Source organism: Monodelphis domestica, chromosome 3, assembly GCF_027887165.1.
Source record: "Monodelphis domestica isolate mMonDom1 chromosome 3, mMonDom1.pri, whole genome shotgun sequence".
Lineage (NCBI taxonomy): Eukaryota > Metazoa > Chordata > Mammalia > Didelphimorphia > Didelphidae > Monodelphis > Monodelphis domestica.
In genome coordinates this window covers 427,828,224-427,852,985 of record NC_077229.1, presented here as the reverse complement: position 1 = coordinate 427,852,985, position 24,762 = coordinate 427,828,224, and the positions used below count along the sequence as shown (strand labels likewise).

Sequence of the window (24,762 nt, the reverse complement as noted above, 5' to 3'; positions counted from 1 at the left end):
CCACAAACATTATACATAAACTCTTCATATTATCTTCCACCACTTGAGGTCATTAAACCTGGTTATAGTCCTCTCTCCCGTGTTTAGTGCTCTCCTTACTCCTAACAGAAGCACACACAAACACACATACACAAAATTTGTCAAGCCGTTTTTATTGAAAACATGGCTCAGATACCTTCTTCAAAATCTTAAATGGATGCCTCCATAGTTACCTTGGCAAATGATTGATTCTTAAGATAAGGAAGGCATAATTACTAGTTTGAAATTGTCCAGACTGAATCCTAAATGCTTATTTCCCTGAATAGTGTCCTCTGCAGTAACTGGAAGTCCTATGAGTATACTTGCCCTGGATTATAAAAGACTTATTTATTTGCTTGTTTGTTTATTACAATCCTTACCTTTGGTCTTGGAATCCATACTGCATGTAGATTCCAAGACAGAAGAGTGGTAAGGGCTCGGCAATAGGGGATAAATGACCCATACAGGGTCACATAGCTAAGAAGTTGGCTCTCAATCCATCAAACACTCTATTTGTTTATTTTTTCTCCTTCAATCTAGCATAGTGTCCTGCACAAAATAGTAAGCCAACAAGCATTTATTAAGTGTTTAGCATGTCCTGGGAACTTTGCTTGGGCCTGGTTAATTCAAAGATGAGATTGATTCAAAGTCTAGTTTATTAGAGTTTGTTTATCAGAGGAGACAACATTTGCACAAATAAGTACAGAAAATATATTCAGAATTGGAAATATTCATGAGAAAGCACTATCAGTTAAGGCAGCAAGGAAAGCCTCATGTTAGGGAAAATATTTGAATTGAAAGAAAGTATTCTAAGAATAGGTAAGAAGGAAGAAGATTCTAGTCATGAGACATAACTTGTTCAAAAGTTCATTGTAGATGATTAATAAATATATGTTGAATGAACTAATGAATGTCAAAATTCTTGCCTAGACATTTAATTATAAATGTTATATTGTCTGAGATAATTACATAATTGAATACAGGAGTCATATCTCTAGGACCAAGACCACTTAAAAATATAAGCAAGAAGCAATATCTGTATGTTGACTGATTATATGTGATGATCCATTTTAGTAGGCATGGTATGGGTCATCATTGGAGTCAGCCTGAATTTTAAAAGTATAGAGCTGAATGTCAAGTTGAGACCTTTTCTCAACCCTTCCATTCATATGCTAGGTGACACTGGGAGGCAGAGAGGTCTCTCTTTATGGAGCTGCTTATTTCAAAACAAGGGTAATTAATTTGCTTCTCACCTTCAATTTCTCCCATACTCTAGTCCATCTTACCCACAACAACCTGGATAAGCTCTCTTAAATATTATATTCTTTCACTCACTTCTTTAACAGTATATATTGGCTAATATCAAGTCCCAAATTAGTTGATTTGACCAGTTTGTCGTTTTGAATTTCTTATTTCTAAAAGAATACTTCTGTGTGTTCTCTCCACTCAATATTTCATTCTCCCCACTTGTACATTTAATGTGTTCCCCAATGAAAAATGCTTATGGATTTATTTTTTTCAACACTAAACCAAAAGGAATAATTCCATTATTTCCTTACCCAGTTTACTGTTATTCTCTCATTATTTAAGTCTTTGACAATCTTTCTCAATTCTGTGGTCCATAAAGTACAAAAGAAAGCAGTATTAACCTCATGTGTCCCACAAGTATAGAGATCACCCTTGGATATGAGCCTCCTATAGCCAACTACATTAAATCTCCAACCCTGAGGTGAGTAACTGAGGCCTTTGGTAAGGAGGTGGGCTTCTTCTGAATCACTGGTTAGCAATATTAAAATACATATAAAAACCTTATTATGAAAAAAATCATAATGACTGGATTATGAGAGTTTTATCTGAGAGTATGTAATGCCTAAACTTCCTCATTCATTTGGTTCTGGACCTGTGAATCATTTCAGTTTTGTAGAGGACCAAAAGAGTTAAAGATGTTCTATTGACAAGAAACAGCTAGCTCCAATTGTGTTGAAAGAAGACAGAAAGACATCATTTTTGGAGCCATTGGATGGAGGAGCCAAAATGTAGGTAGAACTCAGGGATGGTGGTGGTAACCCCATCAACAAATGTTGATTAGAGAGTGTAGGCTGTAATGTTAGCTTGAGTCAAAATTCACTTAAAGGCAAAATCAATTAAAATCACAAGAAAATAAATATGTTTCAAGTAAACTAACAGAACATGGGAGATTCAGGAACAAGTTAGGGACACAAGGACACAAATGATGGAGGTCCCCAGAAGGAACAAAATTAATAATGAGGATGGGCATGTTGGGCCAAGGAGGAGAGGGCTCCCCATCCAAGAAATCAAAGGGGAGTGTGAAGTTTCTAGGTGCCTAAAACCTTGGGAAATTTGAGGAGGAATAAAAGAGGCAGATCTTTAAGGTCAATGTAATAATGTTGACTAACTAGATGATGAATGCTAGCCTGTTAGAATGAAGGACCCAGAAGATGGAGAAGCCTTGTCATAGCTATCATCACAAAAGAGCTAGACTACAAGGGACACTACAGCTATTTCATAAAGTAGAATATTTTTTTCTCCTATGATAGCCTTCATTATATCAATCTATACAGTCCTCAACAAATAGCAGCCCTGTGGTAATCATAACAATGCCCCCAAGCTTCTAGCTTGGGTAGTTGCGGAGGATCTTGATTTCTTTTGAGTAACTAATCTTAAATAAATGAATATTTAGTATGTACATGAATAGAATGACAGGCTGATGGGGAATAGTCTAATCTGATGTGGCAGACATGCAGATTTCACTGGGGCCTAGAAATAAGGAAGCATAATTATATACTGGGGGATGGTGGAATAAGTAAAAATAAATTAATAAAATTGCTCCCAGGAAAGAATCTGATATGTGTAATTAACACATTAGTATGAACAGATTGTCATGAAATAATATAATTTTAGAGGTGGATGGTATAACGGATCATTCCCTTTCTTATTTTCAGATGAGAAAACTGAGGTCTATGGGAATGGAATGACTTGCCCCAAATTACTGAATGTAAACAGAATGGATGAATGCAAGTCCCTTAATTCTTCTAGTGGTAATTTATTGTAGTGGATGCAATAGTAGGCTGGGAACACCTGTTTATGAAACTTGTTATTTGCTACCTTTCTGACATTGCATACATAATTTATGGTCTCTGGCCTTCAGTTTCCTTCTGTGTAGCACACTAACAATAATAGTTACAAGCCTTTATTTCTAGGGTTGCTTTAGTATCAAATGAAATTAAAGATGAGAGGGAAAAACAAGATGCTATACAAATTAAATGATTTTCATTGTCATTTTACCAGAGTTGTTTCTTCAACATTGAAGAAATGTTTATCAGTGTCTTAATCTCCTCAAGAAGAACCCTCATTTTATTTTTTTAAACCCTTACCTTCTGTCTTGGAATCAATACTGTGTATTGGCTCCAAGGCAGAAGAGCGGTAAGGGCTAGGCAATGGGGGTTAAGTGACTTGCCCAGGGTCACACAGCTGGAGAATCATCATTTTAATCCATTTCTCAGTTATTATAAAATGAAAGATTTGTTTCTTCCTAGGTATTGAGAGCTATTATTTTGGTCATCAAGGGCTTTCCTAATACTTTGCTCAAAAAGGCACCATCTACTCCTCTTCATAATTTCACCTTTTCCTGAGTGCTATCACATTGTTGAATTTCTGAATGATTAAAATTTAACTATCATTGATATTCTAAAGAGAACTAATAGAGGTAACAGAATTTGCTTAAGCTATAAGTAAGAACTCTGCTTCAATTGCCCAGACGTTCTGATTGCTATTGTATTGACCTCTCTGATGAACATCCACCACCCCCCATACCCAAAATAGCTCCAATTATACCAAAATATATCCTAGAGCAGAAATTAGGTTTCATCATCTTAAAATCTTTGTCCTTCAGGAATAATGTAGTTCTTGATACATATATGAAAACCTCATGATCAAAGTTTTTCTTTTTCCTTTAGGGGACTTAAATTTATATTCAACATCTTTCTTCAAAATCATACTGATTAGTTAACAGTAGAAAATTGTTTTTATAGGGTATGACACTGATTTTCTGATGTTTCTGACTTAATAAATACAATACAACCTTGTTTAAACCTTGGTAACAGGAGTCAATGGAAATATACTTTATTATAACTTTTGGGCATAATTGGGAGGGATAAAAATATTTCCTCTTGTACATAAGTAACAAGAAATGAACTTTTTAGCAAAAAACTGTGTGATAATGAGATAGTTTAGATAACTACATTTGATTCTATTTTCAAGTGGAGTGACACAAATAAACTTGATGTAAATTTGTAATGAATGGGTGATTTTTTTTTACATAATGTAATTACATGGGAGAGATATGATAATACATTTAAAATAGAATTTCAAAAACAATCTTTCAGGTTTAAATAAAATAACATAAAGTAATTTTTAAACCTTAAGATACTATGTACATGCATACATATATACACATATTTGAGTTTTAAGACAAAATTATTTTAAATCTACTCCAGTATAATGTAAAGCAACTTAATAAATCAAAATATTTTCTCCCTCTTTCTTTCAGTCTCATTTCCCTTTTCTCCCCTCTTTTATGTCTTCTTGAACATCCTTGCTGCAATGAGACTATATTTACTACAAATGAAGTAGATTCTGCATATGTAAGATAATGTAACACATTATCCTTGTGCCTACTTTACCCTTAAGCCATGATTATTGCTCCCCTCCTCCCTCCCTACCCCTTCATCCTATCCTCTATAGAGTCAAATATGACTGAGATTTACTTTTTCTATAAGACTTATGAAACTATTTTGTATCACAGACAACTTTGCCAGACAGGTGATTCCTGAGGACCCCTTCTCAGGAAAATACTTTTAAATGCATAAAATAAAATTCTTGGAATTACAAAAACAAAACAATTATACTAAAATATCACTAGAAAAGTATTGAGAAAACAAGTTTATAGACTCTCTAGAATAAGAATCTTTGCACTATAGGGCAATGGAATTTTAGAATGGGAAGGGAATCCTAGACTTCAATTAATCTAAAATATTCAGATTAAAAATGGAACCTAGAGAAATAAAGTCTTAAAGTTAATTTCCAATAGAATAAAGCAGAGCATACTTGTGTTTGTGTTCACATTTTGGTATTCTACTCATTTCACTGCACTGATTTATTATGATCAGTCTTCATTATTATATGATTAAATAAAAACTCTAAAGTAAAAAACTCTTTATTGTTGAATCTTGAAGCTGAAAATTACTTCTATTCTTCAATGTGCTTTCCCTGTTTTTTCATCTCTGACCTAACTTCCACCAATTTTTTCCATTGATTTCTATGTGACAAAATTTAAATATAGCCATAAACTTAAAATTAACCTTATTAATAACCCTCATCTACATATGTTCTAGCTAATCACATTATATTTTAGCCTATTGAATTCACCCAATGGAAATTTTCCCACCAAATAATTATTTTAATATATATATATATTTCTATATATATATAAACTCAATCAAAATTGAACCCAAATTTCTGTTGGAGGAAAGGAGACTTACCTTTTTATCTCATATAAGTGGCATAATGGATACAATGATGGGTCTGGTTGTCAGGAAGAAATAAATTTAGCTTTCCTCAGATACAGACTCTGTTATTCTGGACAAGTCATTTAACCTATTTTTCTCTCTGTATCCCCATGGGATAATAATAATACTTAACCTGACAAGGAAATACTAAATGATATAACATATGTAAAATTCTTTGAGAAAGCTTAAAACTCCTTATAAAAGCTAGCAATTCAATTAAGCAAATAAGATGTTTCAGCACAAGAAATGGATATTTATAATGCTGTCATTAACTATAACTATCACATTTACTTAATATTCTTCATAACCCACCACTTGTTATTCATATTTTTTTGAGGAGAAATGCAATATACAATACGTTTTTAGCATTTTTTCCTCATTAAGTGTATATTTTGTCTGCCAGCAGGAGAAAGAAGTGCTTTGAGACCTTAGTGGGAAATGTAAATGACCCTGTTTGATAAATATAAAAAAACAGAATAAATAGGGTTAACTGCTCTGACCACTCAGGCAGAGACTTTTAATGCAAATCAGGCCTCTGACTCCACAAGTGGTTCACCATGTCAACATCAATCATATTTGGAATAATTTAATCATGTGATTTTCTCAACATCACCCACAAATTGAGAAATAAAATTATTTGCTGAGAGCTTTGGATTATGAAAGTAAATATAATGATGGCTTAACTGCTTTGACTAGTCTAAAGGAGACTGAACAATTCCTTTCCCTAAATCTATCTCTGGACAAATATTTCTGACCATAAATTTTGTTGTTGTCTCATTCTGCATAGGGCCCTTATATCTAATTCATGCCTCAATTTTTAAATATCACCCAGAGCTTTAGATAAATAACTCCAAGGATATATTGAAAACTAATACTTTTTTTTTATTATGTTATATAAGTGGTCTACAATGTACTCTAGGATACAAAAGCAAGCAAGACCACTCCTACCCTCAAGGAGCTTATATCCTATCAGAGAAAGAAAACTGATAAAGGGAAGCTGGCAGAAAAGGGCAGAGAGATGTCAAGGGTTAAGCTCCACCGGAGTTGGCATGATCTGGACTTTTAGAGGTAAGGGCCAAGTGGGTTAGAGACCTGTTTCCAGGAACTAACTTCTCAAATTCAGTCTAATAAAATATTTTGGATTTTATTTATTCTCTTGAACCACACAGTTCTAGAGAATTGCCTCTGACAATTCATGTTGGCACCTGCTTGACAACTTCTAGTCTTGGAAAGTTGTCAGGCTCTTGGAGAAGTTAAGAGATTCTCCCAGAGCCATATAACTAGAAGGGGTCAGAGGTAGGGCTTGGAACCCACTCATTCTGACTCCAAAGTCTACCCTCTCCCCACGTAGCAGCTGCTTCTTGAGTGAAATTAGTATTCCTATTATAACTGCATCAGGAATAAGAACAGATGGCACGCTGGTGCTCCTTTTTACTTTCTTAGATTGTCAGAGGGCCATGTTTATAGTTTACAAATTGGACTGTGGCTTTCTAAACCATGTTCCTGTTGATCACTGTGGCTGCCTCACTGACTGACTCATAGAAATGTGTGGGGAGATGCCAATCATGGGGTAGTCTTGGATACCTCGAGTGAATACAGAATTATCACTACTATGAAATTCTGGTTGGTTAAGCCACTTAAATAGCTTTCTGAGTTTGGACTCTTCAATTAACTTTCCCAGAGCTAGTTTCCTTATCTGGCAAATGGTGATAATAATAAACTACATACCTCCCAGTGCAATGTGAGACAGAAATTAAATTATAATATACAATATATTTATCTATGCATATATTATATTCACACTGTACACATATGTTATAATGTACATATATGTATGTAAACATAAAACATAGGATATATGAACACACCAGATTCTATAATATCATATGTATACCATATATATATATATATAATACCATATCAAATGTCTTTTTTCTACTGTCTATATTTGAAAAATCATTCTTATCACTACTCCCAATGAATAACCAAAAGCTAGTATTTCACCTTTAGGTCCCCTGGCTCTGAATAAATTAGCTTTTATCTTCTCTTGTCAGGAACTAGGGCTCCATAACATTTCTTGACCATCTCCACCCCAAACCCATCCCTGCTCTCCTTCTAGGTCCCCCTTCTCCTTTTATACATTTTCCTTTTCCATGAAAATAAAACTTCCTTGGGGGCAGGGAAAGGGCTTTGAATATAGTAAATGATTTATAAATGGTTTATCTACACATCTATCAATCAGTCTATCTATTATGTAAATTTGAATTTTTATTATTTTGAGGAAATAACTCTAAATGTTGAAACTTCTGTAATTACTAAATTGAGCATTCCTATAGTAAAGTAGATTCAGCGCCATCAGACAATTCATTAATTAATAAGAGCTTGCAAAAAATACAACTTTGAGAAGCACAAGAAAGTTCTTAGGGACAAGGAGATTAGTCTGGTCAGGGGGGATGTGCTAGAGATATAAAACAGTATGCATTTCAATATGCTAAATTTTGTGATACAGTCAACTAACGATGATAGCAAAAAATAGTACTAACAGCAAAGGCTCTACATTATTCTCTAAGACCAACTGATGTTCTGTATTGGTATGATTTGTCAGTCCTGGGTAATTTCCTAAATGTCTTACTTTACTTTGAAATTATGAATTTGGTCATAGTGTTTTATAGTTCCTTGATTGAATGTTACTTTCAAAATTCCATTAAGATAACATAGGCAATGGTGGAAAGGAGTAGGGGGTTGCAGGAGAAGAGAGAGGGATGGAGTTTTGAAAGGCATTGGATATAAATACAATAAAAACAACCTGGAAATTCCTCTGTGTAATACCATCTAAAATCACTATTCTTGAGACTGGCTTTTATACTTTTAGTATACCGAATATAATGGAGTGGGAATATTACTTACATGTCTTAACTATAAAGGGGTTTGAAGATAATTGAGTTGTGGTCCATCAAATAGCCTTCCTATAGTAAAGCAAGCCTTCAAGCTAGAATGTGGCCCATTTTAACATCCTATACTATTAAACTGCCCTAACAGCATCTTAAAGGACCAAAATAATAATTCACCAAATCTCCACATGTGGTATGAAAAGATTAGACAAGTCTTAAGCAGGCAGGGATTTAAATCCTGGCTGATAATACAGTGGTGAAATTATACACAGTAAATGCAGAGAAGAAAGGGTAAAGGTTTAGCAAAAAGGAAGATTTAATCTGGGGACAAAAACCTTCATATAAATCCAGCCTTTCTATTTTGGATGATTATTTCATAAGCTGGATCTTCGGCTGTTGATCTCTTAAACTGATTATTGGAAATGTATGTACTTTTAGAAACAGTCACTGACTGACTTGCATTTTAGACAGGTTTCCCATCATTTTTTATTTCTCAAGAATATGGAATTGTATAATACTGTTGATATTTTCAAATAATACAGAAATCTTGAAATTCAATTTGTCGAAAAGCTGTGTAATTTTAGTGTACAATAACTGCAGCACAGTTGAGAAACCAGCGATAAAAGAACACACTGAATGCCCATACAGATGAGACCTATTTCAAAAAAGATAAGATCATCGGGTCAGAGAAAGAAATATTGATGGGAAAATATGTTCTCCTTACCCATTAAATTATTATGGTTTGACTAAGAATAAAAGATGTCATTTGAGTTTCCTCTAAAAAAAAAAAAAGACCAATTTGTAAGAAGGCCAGAATGCCAGGATTCTTAAGGGTTTTGTACTTCCCATGGCAAGTGATTTATGTGGTCTGAGCAGCCTCAAAATACACAGGGAAATTTTTAAAACCCCCAAATGTTCTTAAATTGCTAAAATGTCACTTTGTGTTAACAAAAAGGAAAAGTTATAATCCATACATAGCCCTTATTATGCATAGTACTACAATTTATTTATTATAATGTTTGTAATAAAGAATTTCAGGGGCCATGCTTTTTGTCCAATGGAACTGGGTTTTTAAAAAGTTTTTAACATAAATATATATAGATATATACACCCAATTATATAATCTGTGTGCTTGTAAATATATATAGAAACTCTTGTAAATATACTATTTTATCAATGCTAAATCAATAATAATAATAACAACAATGATTATTATATCAATAATAACTCACAAATATATGATGTTTTAGAAATGGATTACCTAACTGAATTATAAATTAAGATTATTAAATTCCCAACAGGCATAATGCTTACTACATACAATTTTCAGCTAAGGGAATTCAGTGAAACAATGATATTACTAAAGCCAAAATGTAGATAACATTCTCAGGCCAATTCCCCTGTTTCCTAAAAATAATTTTATTTTATGTCAAATGTGTTTAGCATCTCTAATATGGAACTGGTTTACATTTTATTTTCAGAATGGGGGGGGGACAACAATAACACTTGTAGACCATAGGCGAAAAAAATCATAGATTTAGAACTTGAAGGGTCCCTAGTCCAACTCCTTCATTTTACAGATAAGGAAACCAAGGTTAGGCAGGTTATAGGCATCACAGATGGGATTGGAGTCCAGGTCCTATGACATCCTGCATTTTGTTTGGAATATGGTCAATTGCTATCCTCCATCACTACTGACATAGCTTTCTATCATTGGATTCACATAGGTGACTGACAAAGCTAGAATATTAAGTGCGCCATAAATGATGATTGAATGAATAAATGTTTATGAAGTGAAAAATTGATGATGCATTGCTCAGTGCATAGTAGGTTGGCAGAAAATACACCCACATTGACTAAAACCACTGATTTATTGAATTATTCTTTTTATCACTGTCCTCATAGGGATGAGGGAATGTTGATTTGACACAGAAAAAGAATACTGTTTAAGAAGCGATTTTTTGGGGGCAGCTAGGTACCTCAGTGAATTAAGAGCCAGGCCTAGAGATGTGAGGTCCTGCATTCGAATCTAGCTTCAGACACTTCATAGCTGCATGACTCACATATTTTCTTTAATTGACTCTCTAAGCAAAACTCACTAATTATTCTTTAATTGAATGCAACAAGTTACAATAACTACAACAAAAACTGTTTTCCTTATGAAATAAATAGCTAATATTGACTGTATGAGAGTAGGAAAGTCATTTAATCTCTCAAAGAAAAATAGTGGCACTTAATAATTATAACTTGTAGAGAAGATAGCTTCCTCACCCAGAAGTTCCATATAACAGTGAAATCACAGGTTCAGTCCCAGTCCTTCATTCTTATCTCATAATACACTGTGATTGTTGGTATCAAAATGGAAAATGCTACCTTAATACTTCAGCTTAGAAACTTAGAAAATGGAAAAATAATATCAGAAGTAGTGGCCTTTCCTTCCTAAGTCTGAGAGCTAGACTCAAGGGGAATGGATGGTTTAAAGCCAACTTTAAAATTAGGTCTCTCAAATTAGAGTAGCACCACTTGAACTAATATCAAGAAGAAGGAGGTTACCTAGTCTTAAAATGGAACTTCTAGGCTGGTTATATTTTTCATCAGAAAAAAAAAATAAAACATGGAAATGCAATACAATTTTCTACAGCCACCAACAACCAGCCTTGGGGAAAGTTAGAAAAATATCAGGGCAACAAATGTGCGTTGCTAAGTATAGAACTCCTGTCATCCTCAGGGATTGTGACTTTGAAATTGAGCATACTGTTAGAGATTTGTGTTTTAAAATTTGACAAATGGGACAAAACCATCTCTTTGTAGAATTTTCCTTGCCATGTTTCCAGGGCATCAATGAATTCCCTCAAGGCAAAACGAGGCATGTGAAGGAAAAGAAACCACATATTTTGAATCAAATTGATTTTTATCAAACTTTTGTTATTTGGAAAATGATTCAAGATATTCCACTAAGCCGGGAAAAAGCATCTACTAATTGCATGCATATGAAAGAGTGCCACAAATCTAGTCACTAATAAGACTAAGGTTATATCTACACAAACAGAATTCATTGCCAATATAAATAATAAATGTGTTTAATACACTGGTAAAATGATAAGAGGGCTTAGAACCCAGGTTTTTCTGTGAATTGCTTTAATTTTATACATTTTTATTTTGCTTATGTGGATGCTTCCCTGTGGCCATGCCTCCATGATTCAGTGGTTTCTAACTTATTGTGTTATTTCCTCAAATAATGCCTTATTTTCCCCTCTGTACACCATGTGTTTGTTTTTATTGGATTCAGGGTTTGTGTCAAATATAAGGTCAACTGAAGACCTAGATAAGTCATCAAGACCAGATAATACCATTCATGCCACATCTTAACATTAGCATAAAAGAGTTTTAATTCCTATCTTAAACATCTGGAAAGAATATCAAACAATCACTTGGTCCACTAATTTTATCTTCAAGAAGTATTTTTAACTGTTTGATTATTTATTTTAACTGATTTATAAGTTACCATCTGAGAACCAATTTGAAGTGACTTAAATATCAGATTTAAACAAAATATGACAACTATAAGAATAGCAACAGTGTAAAGATCATTCAAAAGTCACTTGATAGGAGCAGGTGATTAATATAAATGGGCAGTGAATCAGGCTCTAAATTTCCAGGTCAAGGAGAAAAGAGAAGTAAGTGTATTTATATGGATTCATTTTTTCATGAAACATGCATATGAAATTATTTAGAATTAAATTCAAAAAGTTTTTCTCATGATTCCTTTATAATGGAAGACACAAGGGACAACATTTTCAACTATGATTTTACAAAATTACTAAAATTCTGCTTAAATGGTCATTTCAAATATTGACTCTCTGCAAAGGAATGAAGATATGAAATTAAATCATGACCCAGTGAAGACATCTGTGGAGATTTATTTTATATTAATCTAAATGAAATACATGGATGGAACACAGAAATTCTAGATGAGTAAGTGATTTAATTAAACCTAGTTTATCAAATGGTAGCTTTTTTTTAAATAAAAAAGAGAAATTTATTAATTTGGAAGGTAATGTTGAATCTGGCCAGGAGAACAGGATAGGTGGAAGCCTGGCTCATAGGTGGAACAGCATGGGTGGAAAGCTGCTCCTTGGGAGGACAGCATGGATGGAAAAGCTGTCCCCCTCAAATGGTAGCTTTTTTAAGTGAGCTTTTGGTGGATTATAAACTATAGTGCTTAATGAATGAAATCTCCAACAAGTGTGTGTTGTATGATCTCATTAATTACATATTCTGTTGATAAATTATCTCATTCATTTATTCATTCAATAAATCTTTATTATGCATCAACCAGGAGTCAGGCATTGTGCTAGGTCCTGGGGATACAAAGATAAAAAACATTACTTCAAAGAATTTCATGAAGAAACCTACCTTTTTATACAATAGAAATGGGTCAGTGATTAAAATAAGCTCATAAAGGAAATACTTTATAGAGCAAAACAAACTGTCTTTTAAAGAAACATATTTTTAAAAAGAAAATAGGCTGAATATCTTGGCAGAGATATGTGGTCATGAAGACATGATCTGAGTAAAGGAGACAATTTTGTTAACGAGATTCAAAGAACTTTCACAATCCTTCACTCAAATGGATGTAATCACAAGATCAGAGAGCATTAGGATATGTCGTTTTAAATCTTCTTATAGTCTTTTTATGTTAAAGACATTCCGAAAAGGGAATTTAAGAAGCCTGCAAAGAGAAATTGATTTGGGAACACAACTCTGCATTGCCAGTCCCTTTTCATACTCACATTCAGGCTGGGTGGCCACTTTAATGGGCTGAGAACTCTCTCCTGGTCCCCGTTCATTATAGGCCACAACTCGGAACGTATAAGTTGCTTCTGGCTTCAGGTTTCCCACTGTCAGTTGAAGGGACCCAGGCTGGGATGTGTTCATTGCTCGCTCCCTGAGAAATAATAATTCCACAGAAACATCATGCTTAATCTATTTAGCTAGAACTTTTTTTTTAATGAGGGAGAGCAGACTAGATAGGCCAACACCACTTCCAAAAATCCCCCAAAACTCACCTAATTCTGACTTTGGGATTTAATTCTAGTACTTCAAAAGTTTACTATAGAAAATTATCCCATTGGAAATGCCTATGTGCAAACATTGTGGGGGTCAAGGAAGATGATTGGGTATTTTATAGAGACTTCTTTGGACTTCTTAAATTTCTAATCAAAACTTCTAACATATTAAGCTAGTTAAAGAAAAGAACATCAGAATATAGGCAAGAAAATGAATTTGATAAATATCTGGCTAATAACATAAATGTTCTGATTTTTCCACAAATAAAACCTTGCCCATGCTGCAAGCAAATATATTTCCTTTTCTTTCAATGTCTGTACTTTCCTTTAGTGAATGAACACTAGTGCCAGTGAGTGGTATTACTTTAAACCTTTAAATTCAGCCAGTGAGGGCATAAGTAGCATTTTGTAGAAGGGAAAGTAATGGCATTTGCCCTTCTACTCTCTGGTCACATTTCCAGGTGGTCATCAAAGTGACCTTATTTTATTCTATAGACATCTTTGAGAATAATCATGGCATATTATATATAGAATTATAATCATATATTGATAATATATTATGACTATGATATATTATATTTAAATTTATATATAATATATATTATATAATCACATTAAATATTCATCAAAACCCTGAGATTGAGGTGATGTGGTCCCATTTTACAGAAGATAAAACCAAGACTCAAAGACCTTTTACCGGTTCACTCAAGGTCACACAACTAGGAGGTGTCTTAGCTTTGATAGGTATTTAGGATTAATATGAGAAGGAAGAAGCATCCTCCTACTCTGACCAGTTCCTTGAAAATATCACCCTAATGTATTCCATTATTTAAAGGTACTTTAGACTATTACGGTCCAGATCCAACTAGAGTGGGGAAGATAAGCCTTGTTCTAGGGTGCCAGCATCTGAAGCTCACTGCCCGCTTCCTCTAGGAAATATTGGCTGTGTGATCCATAGACCAATGACTGCATACCTGTTGTTTCTTCTCTTCACTTATGCCAATAAACACAACTTTGCTTTGTGACCTAACACTGTCCCCCCAATAGATCCCTAATAGTAGGACTTCTCTAAGGACATGCTTTCTCCTCTCATTCTTCATCATGGCATTGCTATATGGAGTTCTCAGTAGGGCAAATCAGCTTCTTTTCTTCAATCATCAATACATGTTTTTCAAACCCAAACCTGAGGAAATGAGTTTATCTGATAAATAAATTCTCAACTATGAAACAAATGCAAATCAGTTCAAAGAATTTAGAGCTGAAGACCTGAACGTTTCATTCTCTGCTGAAGAAACTTTTCTTCTTCCCCACCTCAATCCTCTCTCTTCATCCTCAATTAAGTTAGGGATAAAATACTCTGCTTGACATTTAAAGTCTTTCAGAGTCTGGACTATCTCTATACATTAGTCATACTCATGCATTCTATTTCACTGTCGCTATTGTTTAGTTCATTGGTTGTGTCTGACTCTTCATGACCCCAGTTGTAATTTTCTTGGCAAAGTTACTGAAGTAGTTTGCCATTTTCTTCTCCAACTTGTTTTACAGATGAGGAAACTGAGGCAAACAGGCTTAATTGACTTACCCAAGGTCACAGTGCTAAAGATTTGAACACTGGAAGATAAGTCTTCCCCTAACTTCAGACTCAGCTTTCCATCCACTCTTCCACCACTCTCTCTCTCTCTCTCTCTCTCTCTCTCTATATATATATATATATATATATATATATATATATATATATCCATTCTATATTCCAGTAAAATTGGACAACTTGTTATCCTCAATACATGCCATTGCATTATCTGACTCCATTTCTTTTTATAAGCCCTTACCTTCTCTCTTAGGCTCAATACTGAGTATTGGTTCCAAAGAAGAAAAGCAGTAAGGTCTAGGCAATGGGGGTTAAGTGACTTGCCCAGGGTCACACAGTTAGGAAGTATCTGAGGTCAAATTTGAACCCAGGACCTCCTGTCTCTAGGTCTGATGACTCTACTTCTTTGTATGTGACATCCCCCATTCCTGAAATACCCTCTCTCCTCAACTTCTCCTTGTGAAACTCCTATCTTCATTCAAGCTTCAGCTCAATTGTCAACTCTTTCAAGAGGAATTTTTCTCAGTGGTCAATGTCCTTTTCAAATAACTTAATATTTATTTCTCACATGCTTTGTATTTCATTATCAGAGATCAGATCATGTCTTCTCTGTGAAATGTAAATACCTTGAAGAAAGTAACTGTCCTGCTTTTTAATTTTGTATATCAGTGATTATCATAGGGCTTGACACACAGTAGGCACATAATACATCAATATTTTTGTTTGATTTTGTGAATTATCTTATTGACAGATAAAGAAATGGAAATCCAAGTTTCCTGGTTTGTCTGAGGTCACACAAAGTAAGGAGTCCTCTGACTTAAAATCCAGTGCCTTCCGCATGATATCAAGCCAGTATTTTTTTAATCCTCTAATATAAAAGAGTATTAGCCACTAAGTTCCTTTTAAATACCATCCTCATGATTTAGAACAATGATCTGATTTATGAAAATTCAATTTACACAGTTTTATAGAAGTATTCCCATTGTGGCACATTGTGACAACATCAATGTAATTTCTTTTCCCTGTCCAATGGCTTTTACCTTTACTGTTCTTTCTAACTTTAACCCTTGACTGAAATTCATTCCAGTAGGACACTGTTATATTTGGAATCAAAAGACCTGGGTTCTAACCTAGTATTACTACTTATTTATCTTTATGACTTGGTCAATTTATTCCATCTCCTTAGATTATAGTAGTATCCATATTTACCATATCCATACTTACCAAGACAATACCACTGCAGAACATTGGGCAAATTGATGTGTATGCCACAAAGGCTAGAATTTCCCACGAAAGAATGTAGTTTGGCATCACTGAGCAAGGAAAACCCACAAACTACCATCATAGAGAAAAGTCTCCCTAAAATAATCTTCAGTGAGTTATGGGTCTGTCAGGAGATTTTTATTGGTATTTCCTATCAGATTCACTTTGTTTTTTGAGATAAGTTAAACAAAAAGGGACCTCCATCCACAGAGCTGTGGAGTAAGTTCTGATAAGAGGAAATAGGACCAATTTTAAGGACAGAGAAAGAGAACTCCTTGGAATAGAAGTGAATGCTCTCTTGGTTCAATAATTCCTCTATAATATATAATGTCTCTATTTGTCTCTAGGATGGGGTTTGCAATTTTTCCTTTTTGGACTTTTTCTTAGGCTACACTGAAGAAGCAGCCTCCTGCCAGAGTGACATATTCCTTTGCATTGTAGGAGGGGGTCTCTGAGTCTCTTAAATTATCCTTTGCAGTTTAGCTTTGAGTTATAAGCCCTAAAGCATTTTCTCTTCACCTGCTAGTTGAAAACAAGCATCCCTCAAAGACAATCTGTGTTTTCCACTAGAGAGTACTGAGCGTTTATTCTAGTTTTCCTCAGTTTCTCAGCTGTAGTTATGCTCTTCTCCATAATCTTCTTATTTAAACTATAATAATTAAAAATACTCTCTCTCTCTCTCTCTCTCTCTCTCTCTCTCTCTCTCTCTCTCTCTCTCTCTCTCTCCTGTTATTTCACTCTTTATTTCACACAGCAGATAGAATACTTTGGTCTCAAGATTTCAGCTACAATGGATTTCATCATTTTGTCCTATTACTGTGTTTGGGGTATTCTACCTGTCATTGTATGTTCGCCTTTTCCTGGGAAAGCAGCAGGAACTGGAGATCTCTGACTCCTACTAATGTTCTCTTCTATGATTCTGAAGACATAATTACCCTTCAGTTCCTGAGAGCTCAGATGAATGGCCTGGAGCAGCAGATACCTTGTCCTGCAAAACCTCATTCTTTCACTTCTTTTCTCTCTGATGCTCATTTGATGATGTGGATTGAGCTCAGTGAGGAAGAGGTGCTCAGATACCTCACCTATATGATAGAATTTTCACTCATCATTATCTCATCTATTTCAAAATTTAAACAAAATGAAAATATTTTACATCTAAGATACACTTGTGCCAAATACACACAAAACACTTCAAAATCACTACTGCAGGGTCCTCTGACTCTCAAAAAGAAAGCAAAAAAAATGAGACCTAAAATGGGATTTACTCCTCCAAATTTGGGGTTCTATTTTCTCTGATATTTCTTGAAGGTCTCCAGGAAAGAATGCCTTGTGTCAAAGAGAAACCAGGTGCTTCAGTCAATACAGAGCTGTGTCTGGAGTCAGGAACACCCTGGTTCAAATTGGGCTGTGTGAATCTGGGAAAGTAACTTAGCTGCTGCTTGTCTCAGTTTCCTCATCTGTAAAATGGATATGGTGATAATAGTACCTATCTTATAGGGTTATTTTGTACAAAATTTTAAATTGAATAATAAAAACATTAAACAAATATTTATATATTATTTTACTTATATATGCAAAAATATATTTGAAAAAAATGTTCACTGTAAAGCACTTAGTAGGATATCTCCATATAGTAATCACTGCTTAAATGTTAGCTGTTATTGTTATTGAGGGCAGATAGTGGTGCAATGGATAGAGTGCCAGCCTGCAAATGAAGCATCTTTTTTAATTCAACTCTGGCTTCAGACATTTATTAGCTATGTGACCCTGTGAAAGTTCCTTGACCTGTTGACTTCAGTTTCCTTATCTAGAAAAATAAATAGCAAACTATTCCAGTTGCTATACAAAGAAAACCCAAGATTGGACATGACTGAAAAATGACTATACACAAAAATAAATCATCATCATCATTATTATTAATCAGATAGTCCCAATTTTGTCTCATATAAATGAAAGTAAAGTAATGAGGATGCCAAGGGCTTGAAAAGTTTCTCCATGGGCCTTGGCAAACTCTGTAGGCTCATAGGATCAGGGAAAAGTATGTCTGGAAAGGATTTTGGTGAGCATTCAGTCTAATCTTCTCATTTGATAGAAAAGGAAACTGTATTCCACAAGGGTAGAGTATCTTGCCCAAAGTCACACAGCTAATTAGTGGCAGAGCTGAGTCCAGAATTAGATCACCTGACTCCTAATTCAGTGCTTTCTTCATTACACCAGTTTGCTTTGATAAGGCTTATTTTATAAGATGTCATAGAATGAAATTAGCCATGATATATATCACAGGTTGGTAGCCTTACCCTATACCCTGAATTAATGACTTAGAATGGAAAAACAATTCAGTTGTCCTCACCTCCCCTTGACACTCTGGCATCCTGATTCTCATGCTGGGTTTAGGTTCTAAGTAAGAGACAGCATCACTATAGATCCTCTGAAGAAGTTTTCAATAAATATTTTTGAAAAAAAAATGTCTATCATTTTACATAAATGCCAAGCCTTTTATTTACAATTTTTTTACATTTAATAGCCAAGGCTATTAAAATATAATTACAACTGTTTCCTGGAACCTCTAAGGTAAAAAAAATGCTGTCATAAAGTGTCAAACACATAATTAGTTGCTACGAGGTAGAAAAATACATTAATATCCCTTGTTGTATAAAGAATAATACTAATTTTAATGGATACTATTTTGGCACCCATAAAAACAAAAATGAAAATATGTATTCCCACTACTATCTCCCCCCCTTAAAAAGTGGCAATAGGAATATGACTATAATAGGATAACATAAAGAAAGATATGGAGAGTACACTGGGGAAGGTTGGAAAAATGCACTTGTATTTCCGATAAATACACATACAATATTGATGTCTATTTTTTAGTAAAAAGATAGGAATAGCTACCTTGGAATTTTCCTTTCTAGTATTCATTGAATCATTGCTCACATAACACCAAATACTCCCAAAGGATAGATTCTTTGTTGTCCTAGAATTTTAGATCTGGCTTAGATTTTTTTATGGGTCATCTACTCTAGCCCTCTTATTCTTCAAATAAGGAAAAGAAGGTTCATAAATTTGCTAGTCAGTTGATGGTAGAGAAGGGCTATACCCTGGAAACCATTACTTCCAGTCTTCTGTTCCCATGATATAAAAAGGAAAGGGAAAGAAACAAAATGGTCCCTTTCTTGTTTGGGCAGAAAGTGCTATTTATATATGCTGTTTGAGTATAGGATAAAATGAATCTTTTTCAAATTTTATTGTGCAGTATCCATCTAGCATTAGTCTAAAAAGCCAAGGAACCTAAAAATGTTCCATGTATCCAAGCTATAGACACAAATAAAATAAAATCACAAATTTAATTCAATTTTTTTAAATGGGCGTATAAGTATGTACAAAAGACTTTGGGCCATAAATCAGTACTTTCACCTAAATCTATTCTTTCAGCTGGGACTGTAATTATAGGACAATGAATACCATTCATATATGATAATATAGACTACAGTTAAGTCTCAAAGTGTGAAAATAATGAATATCTTAAGTGGTGGTTAAGTTTTTGAATCTGTGCTATTTAAATTCATAATTATATAAAATATGGTAATTGGTTCCAGTCTAATGGAAATGTGTTTTCAATGTACTTTAAGTGCCTCGGACACCTATAAAGCCTTTAACAAATATAAGATTATCTCATTTGCTACTTCCGATAACCTTGCCACATAACTGATAAAAATTCACACATATCACATTGTATAAAATATTTTACTCAAAACAACTTTTACAGTTTTATAGGTAAAGAAAGTGAAGACTAGCATGGTAAACGATTAGTCCAATACCACAAACCAAATTAATAACAAAGTCAGGAGCAGATTACAGGCCTCCATTCAATACACTGTGTTCATTCCAGAGGAAATCATAATCATCAAATGCATAATTATCAAATGAAAAATATGGAAGTACAACATAGTACATACTTAAAGATGGAAATGTGTAATGTATAAACACAGAAATACAATGTAGTGCATATTTAAATATAGTACATACTTAAATAGTACTCTTAACATTTGCAACGGATTTTCATCAAAATAATTGTGAGTTGTTGGATTATCCATTTTATAGATGAAGAAACGGAATATAATGATTGGCCTAGATTGATTGACTCTGAGTCAGGACTCTATCCCCCATACTCCAGGCTATCAACATACAAACACACATATACACACACTGAAATTGCCATTAGTAAATTCATGCTCATATTCAGGTTCCACTGGCTTATCTCAAATTATTTCTCTTCTGTCCACTCGTCTCTCTTCTCTCCTCTATTCTCTTCTCCGTTCCTCTCCTGTTTCATTATTTCTCTTTGTTCACATCCTATTTCTCCCCTTCAATCCATGAAAAGACTGCTTTGGGACTCAGAATTGGGCCCACCACATGATTTCCTATTTTTCAAAGTTCCCACTTAACTTTCCTGGACTTTAGTTTTTTCATTTGTAAAAAGAGTAACCAAGCCTAGATTACTTCTAAAGAACTTTTCAGTTCTCAATCTATGATTCTGGGACTTAGTCACCATGGGTTGGTCCCCAAATGTTAATGTTATTCTCTTAGCATTGGCATGGGGACCTGCAGCTTCTCCAGCCACCTAACCCAGACAAGAGCATCTTAGAGCTTCCTAAAATCCACTTTCTATACTAGAATAGAATCTAGAATGGAATGAACTTCAAGGATCTGCCCTATGATGAGTTCCACATGCTACACAAACCCCACTTGTCTACTCTGATCATGAGATCAGATCTGAGGTTATGAGTTAATTATTTTGATTAATTATGAGTTAATTTTACACAGGGGGCCAGTTCACTGTCTCTCAGACCACTGGAAGGCCAGATTATTAAAAAAACAAACAAACTATGAACAAATCTGTATAGCGCTGTCTGGGATAGCGGAGGCTGCAGCGCTGGCTGTGATGGACCCGTCGTCACACCTTGCACAGGCCCATCACTGCCACCACTATACCGGGCAGCAGTATACACAGTGCAGAATCCCCTCCCCCAGATCACCACTCACCATGCTGAGGTCTTCCATGGTGCAGCCACATAATCCTTTGAGCAGCACCTCCTTCTCAGAACAAGCCACCACACAGAGGATTATGTTACCGGAAGTAGTACTGTTTGTGAGCGATGCCACGCTTTGCGGTGCCCCCACATACAGTGCTCCTCTCACTTACCATCAATGAAACTGGTGCCCCTTCCGGAAGTGAGGTGGGGGCTGGATAAATGGCCTCAGGGGGTCACATGTGGCCCATGGGCAGTAATTTGGGGACCCCTGAACTAATAGACTCCTTCCCTCTTCTCTTCACTCAGTAGTGTTTAACACAGATTCCTCATATATTCAGTCTTTATTTTACTGATTCAAAAACTGCACATTATATCCTAAATGTATCCAAGAATGAAAACATTCTGGATCATATCAAAAGAGCCTCTGAGGCTTTAAATAGTCAGGGGATAGAACTGATCACTGTGGGCCATTGATTGACAACTCAGTCTTCTCAGTACAACTTACTTGCCTTCTCTTACCTCATCTTATCTCCCAGGGAGAGATAATTAATGAGCATTTTTAAATATGTATATTTTAATTAATAAATTAATACTCATATTACAACATGTGAGTATGCTGATAAAAGGGAGAATAAAAACCTAGTTAGACTTCATTTGTGGCAAAGTTATCGTAGGGAATATGATCACCTGAGCATTTTTTGTTTTGTTTTGCTTTGTTTTAGTTATATATTTTTGGGGGGTGGGGAGAGCATCTGTGTTTTTCTCTGTGTTACATGAGAAAAAGTCTGCATTCCTTGGGGAATATATATATGTTTATTTATATTTATATATTGGGGTATTTGGATATCAAAGATACCAAGAGTTAAGCAGTGTGGGCTTTAGGGCACTATGTGGAACCAGGGCTTACAATCACTCCCATCAGCTACACAAGAAAGGGCTATCACAGACAACAGTTTAATTCTTCATGACGCCTTCCCTTTTGTTTTTGTGCATGGATGTTCATAAAAGAGTTTGATTATACAACCAAACAACTCATGATTGTTTCACCATCTTGAAGGAGTAATATTGGAGGTCTAGGCACCTTGTACAATGATTTACTTGTATGACTGTTTTTTTGTGTGCTAACAATTCCCATCATTCTGATATCTTGGTGAATAGTCAGAAGGATCTTTGTGGCCCCTGTCTCCCAATACTGGTTCCTGTTACAAAATGTCCACACATCTAAGATTTAATCACAGTCAGTTCTAGTTAAAATCTGCTGTTGAAACTCTCCCTTGCTGATGTGTCATGAATTTTCTTCATCCTGACCACTTCTGTGCTCTAAACGCTTTGGCCCAATGAGAACAGACTTTCTTGGCTCATCTTTAAGATCTCCCTTTGCTATTGGTTCTTATTCATTGAGCCAATTGCATCATTGTCCCAGTTGCCAAGGTAGGTTCTTTGTCTGAAAACCTCAGGAAACCGAAGCCTTCAGTGGTTCTAAACCTTCTAATGGAGGGGAGTTTACCTCACTGCAAATTAGGGCCACCACCCTGAATGCTTCCCTGGGAGAAGAGCAGACCGTGGTAGACAAAATGCTACACTATCTGGGACTGAATTATTGTCAGATTGTCTACACCCTCTAACACCATGTTTAAACTGCATTAATTAGCCATTCTGCCCCATCTTAGTCTTGCTATGTGTCATTCATCTTAATTTTACTCCAAATGTGTATGGTACTCTATTTGTCTGAGAAGGTTCAACGAGATAACCTCCAAGGTCTCTTCTAGCCCTGAGAGCTTCTTATTTTGAGTTAGCAGACAATCTACCCCTGCCCTAACCCTCCTCCCAAAATACAACTTGCTATCTATGAAACAATAACCTCCATTGAGCAAAGGCTTTTGGCTTTTTCAGGCTATAGATTTCATTTTCCTCTCTGACCTAGGAAATGAAAGCACTCTGGCAGGCTTAATAAAAAATGGTAACACTTGTATTACTGACATCATTAACCATCAGACAGTGTTATTGCTATTCTGAAACTCATAGAGCTTTAGTAAATTGTCTGACAAGTTTGCTGCTTATCTGAAGTGAATGTTAAATGCACAGGTTTCTTCTTGTTGATGTTAAAAGATATTGGTTAAAGAGCTCTACAAATAGTCTAAAGCATGACAAGTAAAGGCTTAAAAACATAATGGTTCCCAACAAAAGTCAGGGAATTTATAAAGCCATCATAATTCCTCCATAAATTTGACACTTTGTTTTAACTCATTTTCATTAACAAACAAATTGAAGTTTTGTGTTGCTTGTGGCAATATATTGACCCACCATAGTATTATGATTTATGATACTGGTCAAAGGAATGTTAAATGAACATAACATAAAATTGTTCCCCTTGCTCTTATAAAATGCCACATATATCATAACAACAAGCAGTATTTGGAATTTCAAAGCACACACAAAGATATATATATATTTACATACACATAAAACACATACATTATATATTTATTATATGTATAGGACAGAGACAAGGAGACAAAGATACAGAGACTTCTGCAAAATGGCCAAGTAGACAGCTTTTTCTTTGCTCTTGTCCTTCCCATGTCCATACCATAGATTTTATCCCCTCTCTCACCCCTAACATAGGGAAAACTAATCGAATCCTAAAAGTCTTAGTTTTGGGGGAAACTCTGAATAACATACAGTTGACTCCCTTAAGAGGATTACAATCTAGCTAAATTTCTTGATATGAGAACCAAATAACACAGCAGTAGTTTACCCAAGAATAGATAATGTCTGAATTAATTTTTCAAGTATAAACTCTGAATCAAGACTGATCTTATACAATAATCTAGGAAAAAGAGATGAGGCATAAATGTATATATGCATATATATATACATATATATATATATACATCAATAACTACTCTACCACAATCATATTGCAATGCTTCCTTGCCATGCAAAGGTGATCTTAAAGGCTATCTGAGAATAAGTTCTCCAAGGTGGAAAGTATTCAGAAATGAGTCTGGTGAGAGGATATACATCCATCAAGTTATTTAAGTTCAGAGAGGTTCACAACCAGAAAACTAGTGATAAGCTAATGAATGATATTGATCAGAGCAGTTCTCAAAGTCTATCTTCTCAAGCAAAAAGTTGTTGCGTGCTGTAGAAATATAATCACAGATTTTAGGCTACTGGAGAATGAAGGTTAAATAGTAATAAGTACAATTGTTTTTAAAAAGTAATCATATAATAGATGCTTAATGACCAAATTATTGTTTAGGTGAGAATCTTAGTTAAGTCAAATGGAAGATGCTTAGTGCA

General features: G+C 34.8%; 1 protein-coding gene across 7 annotated transcripts in view; it reads right to left on the bottom strand.

Annotated features, from left to right (window-relative positions):
* Positions 1-24,762, bottom strand: part of DCC (DCC netrin 1 receptor) — a 1,370,599-nt gene that overhangs the window by 391,360 nt on the left and 954,477 nt on the right. For all 7 annotated transcript variants that reach the window (XM_007486716.2, XM_056824442.1, XM_056824443.1 and 4 more), the window contains exon 9: positions 13,291-13,445. In XM_007486716.2, coding sequence (XP_007486778.2) covers positions 13,291-13,445 — 155 coding nt within the window. The remainder of the gene's footprint in view (positions 1-13,290; positions 13,446-24,762) is intronic.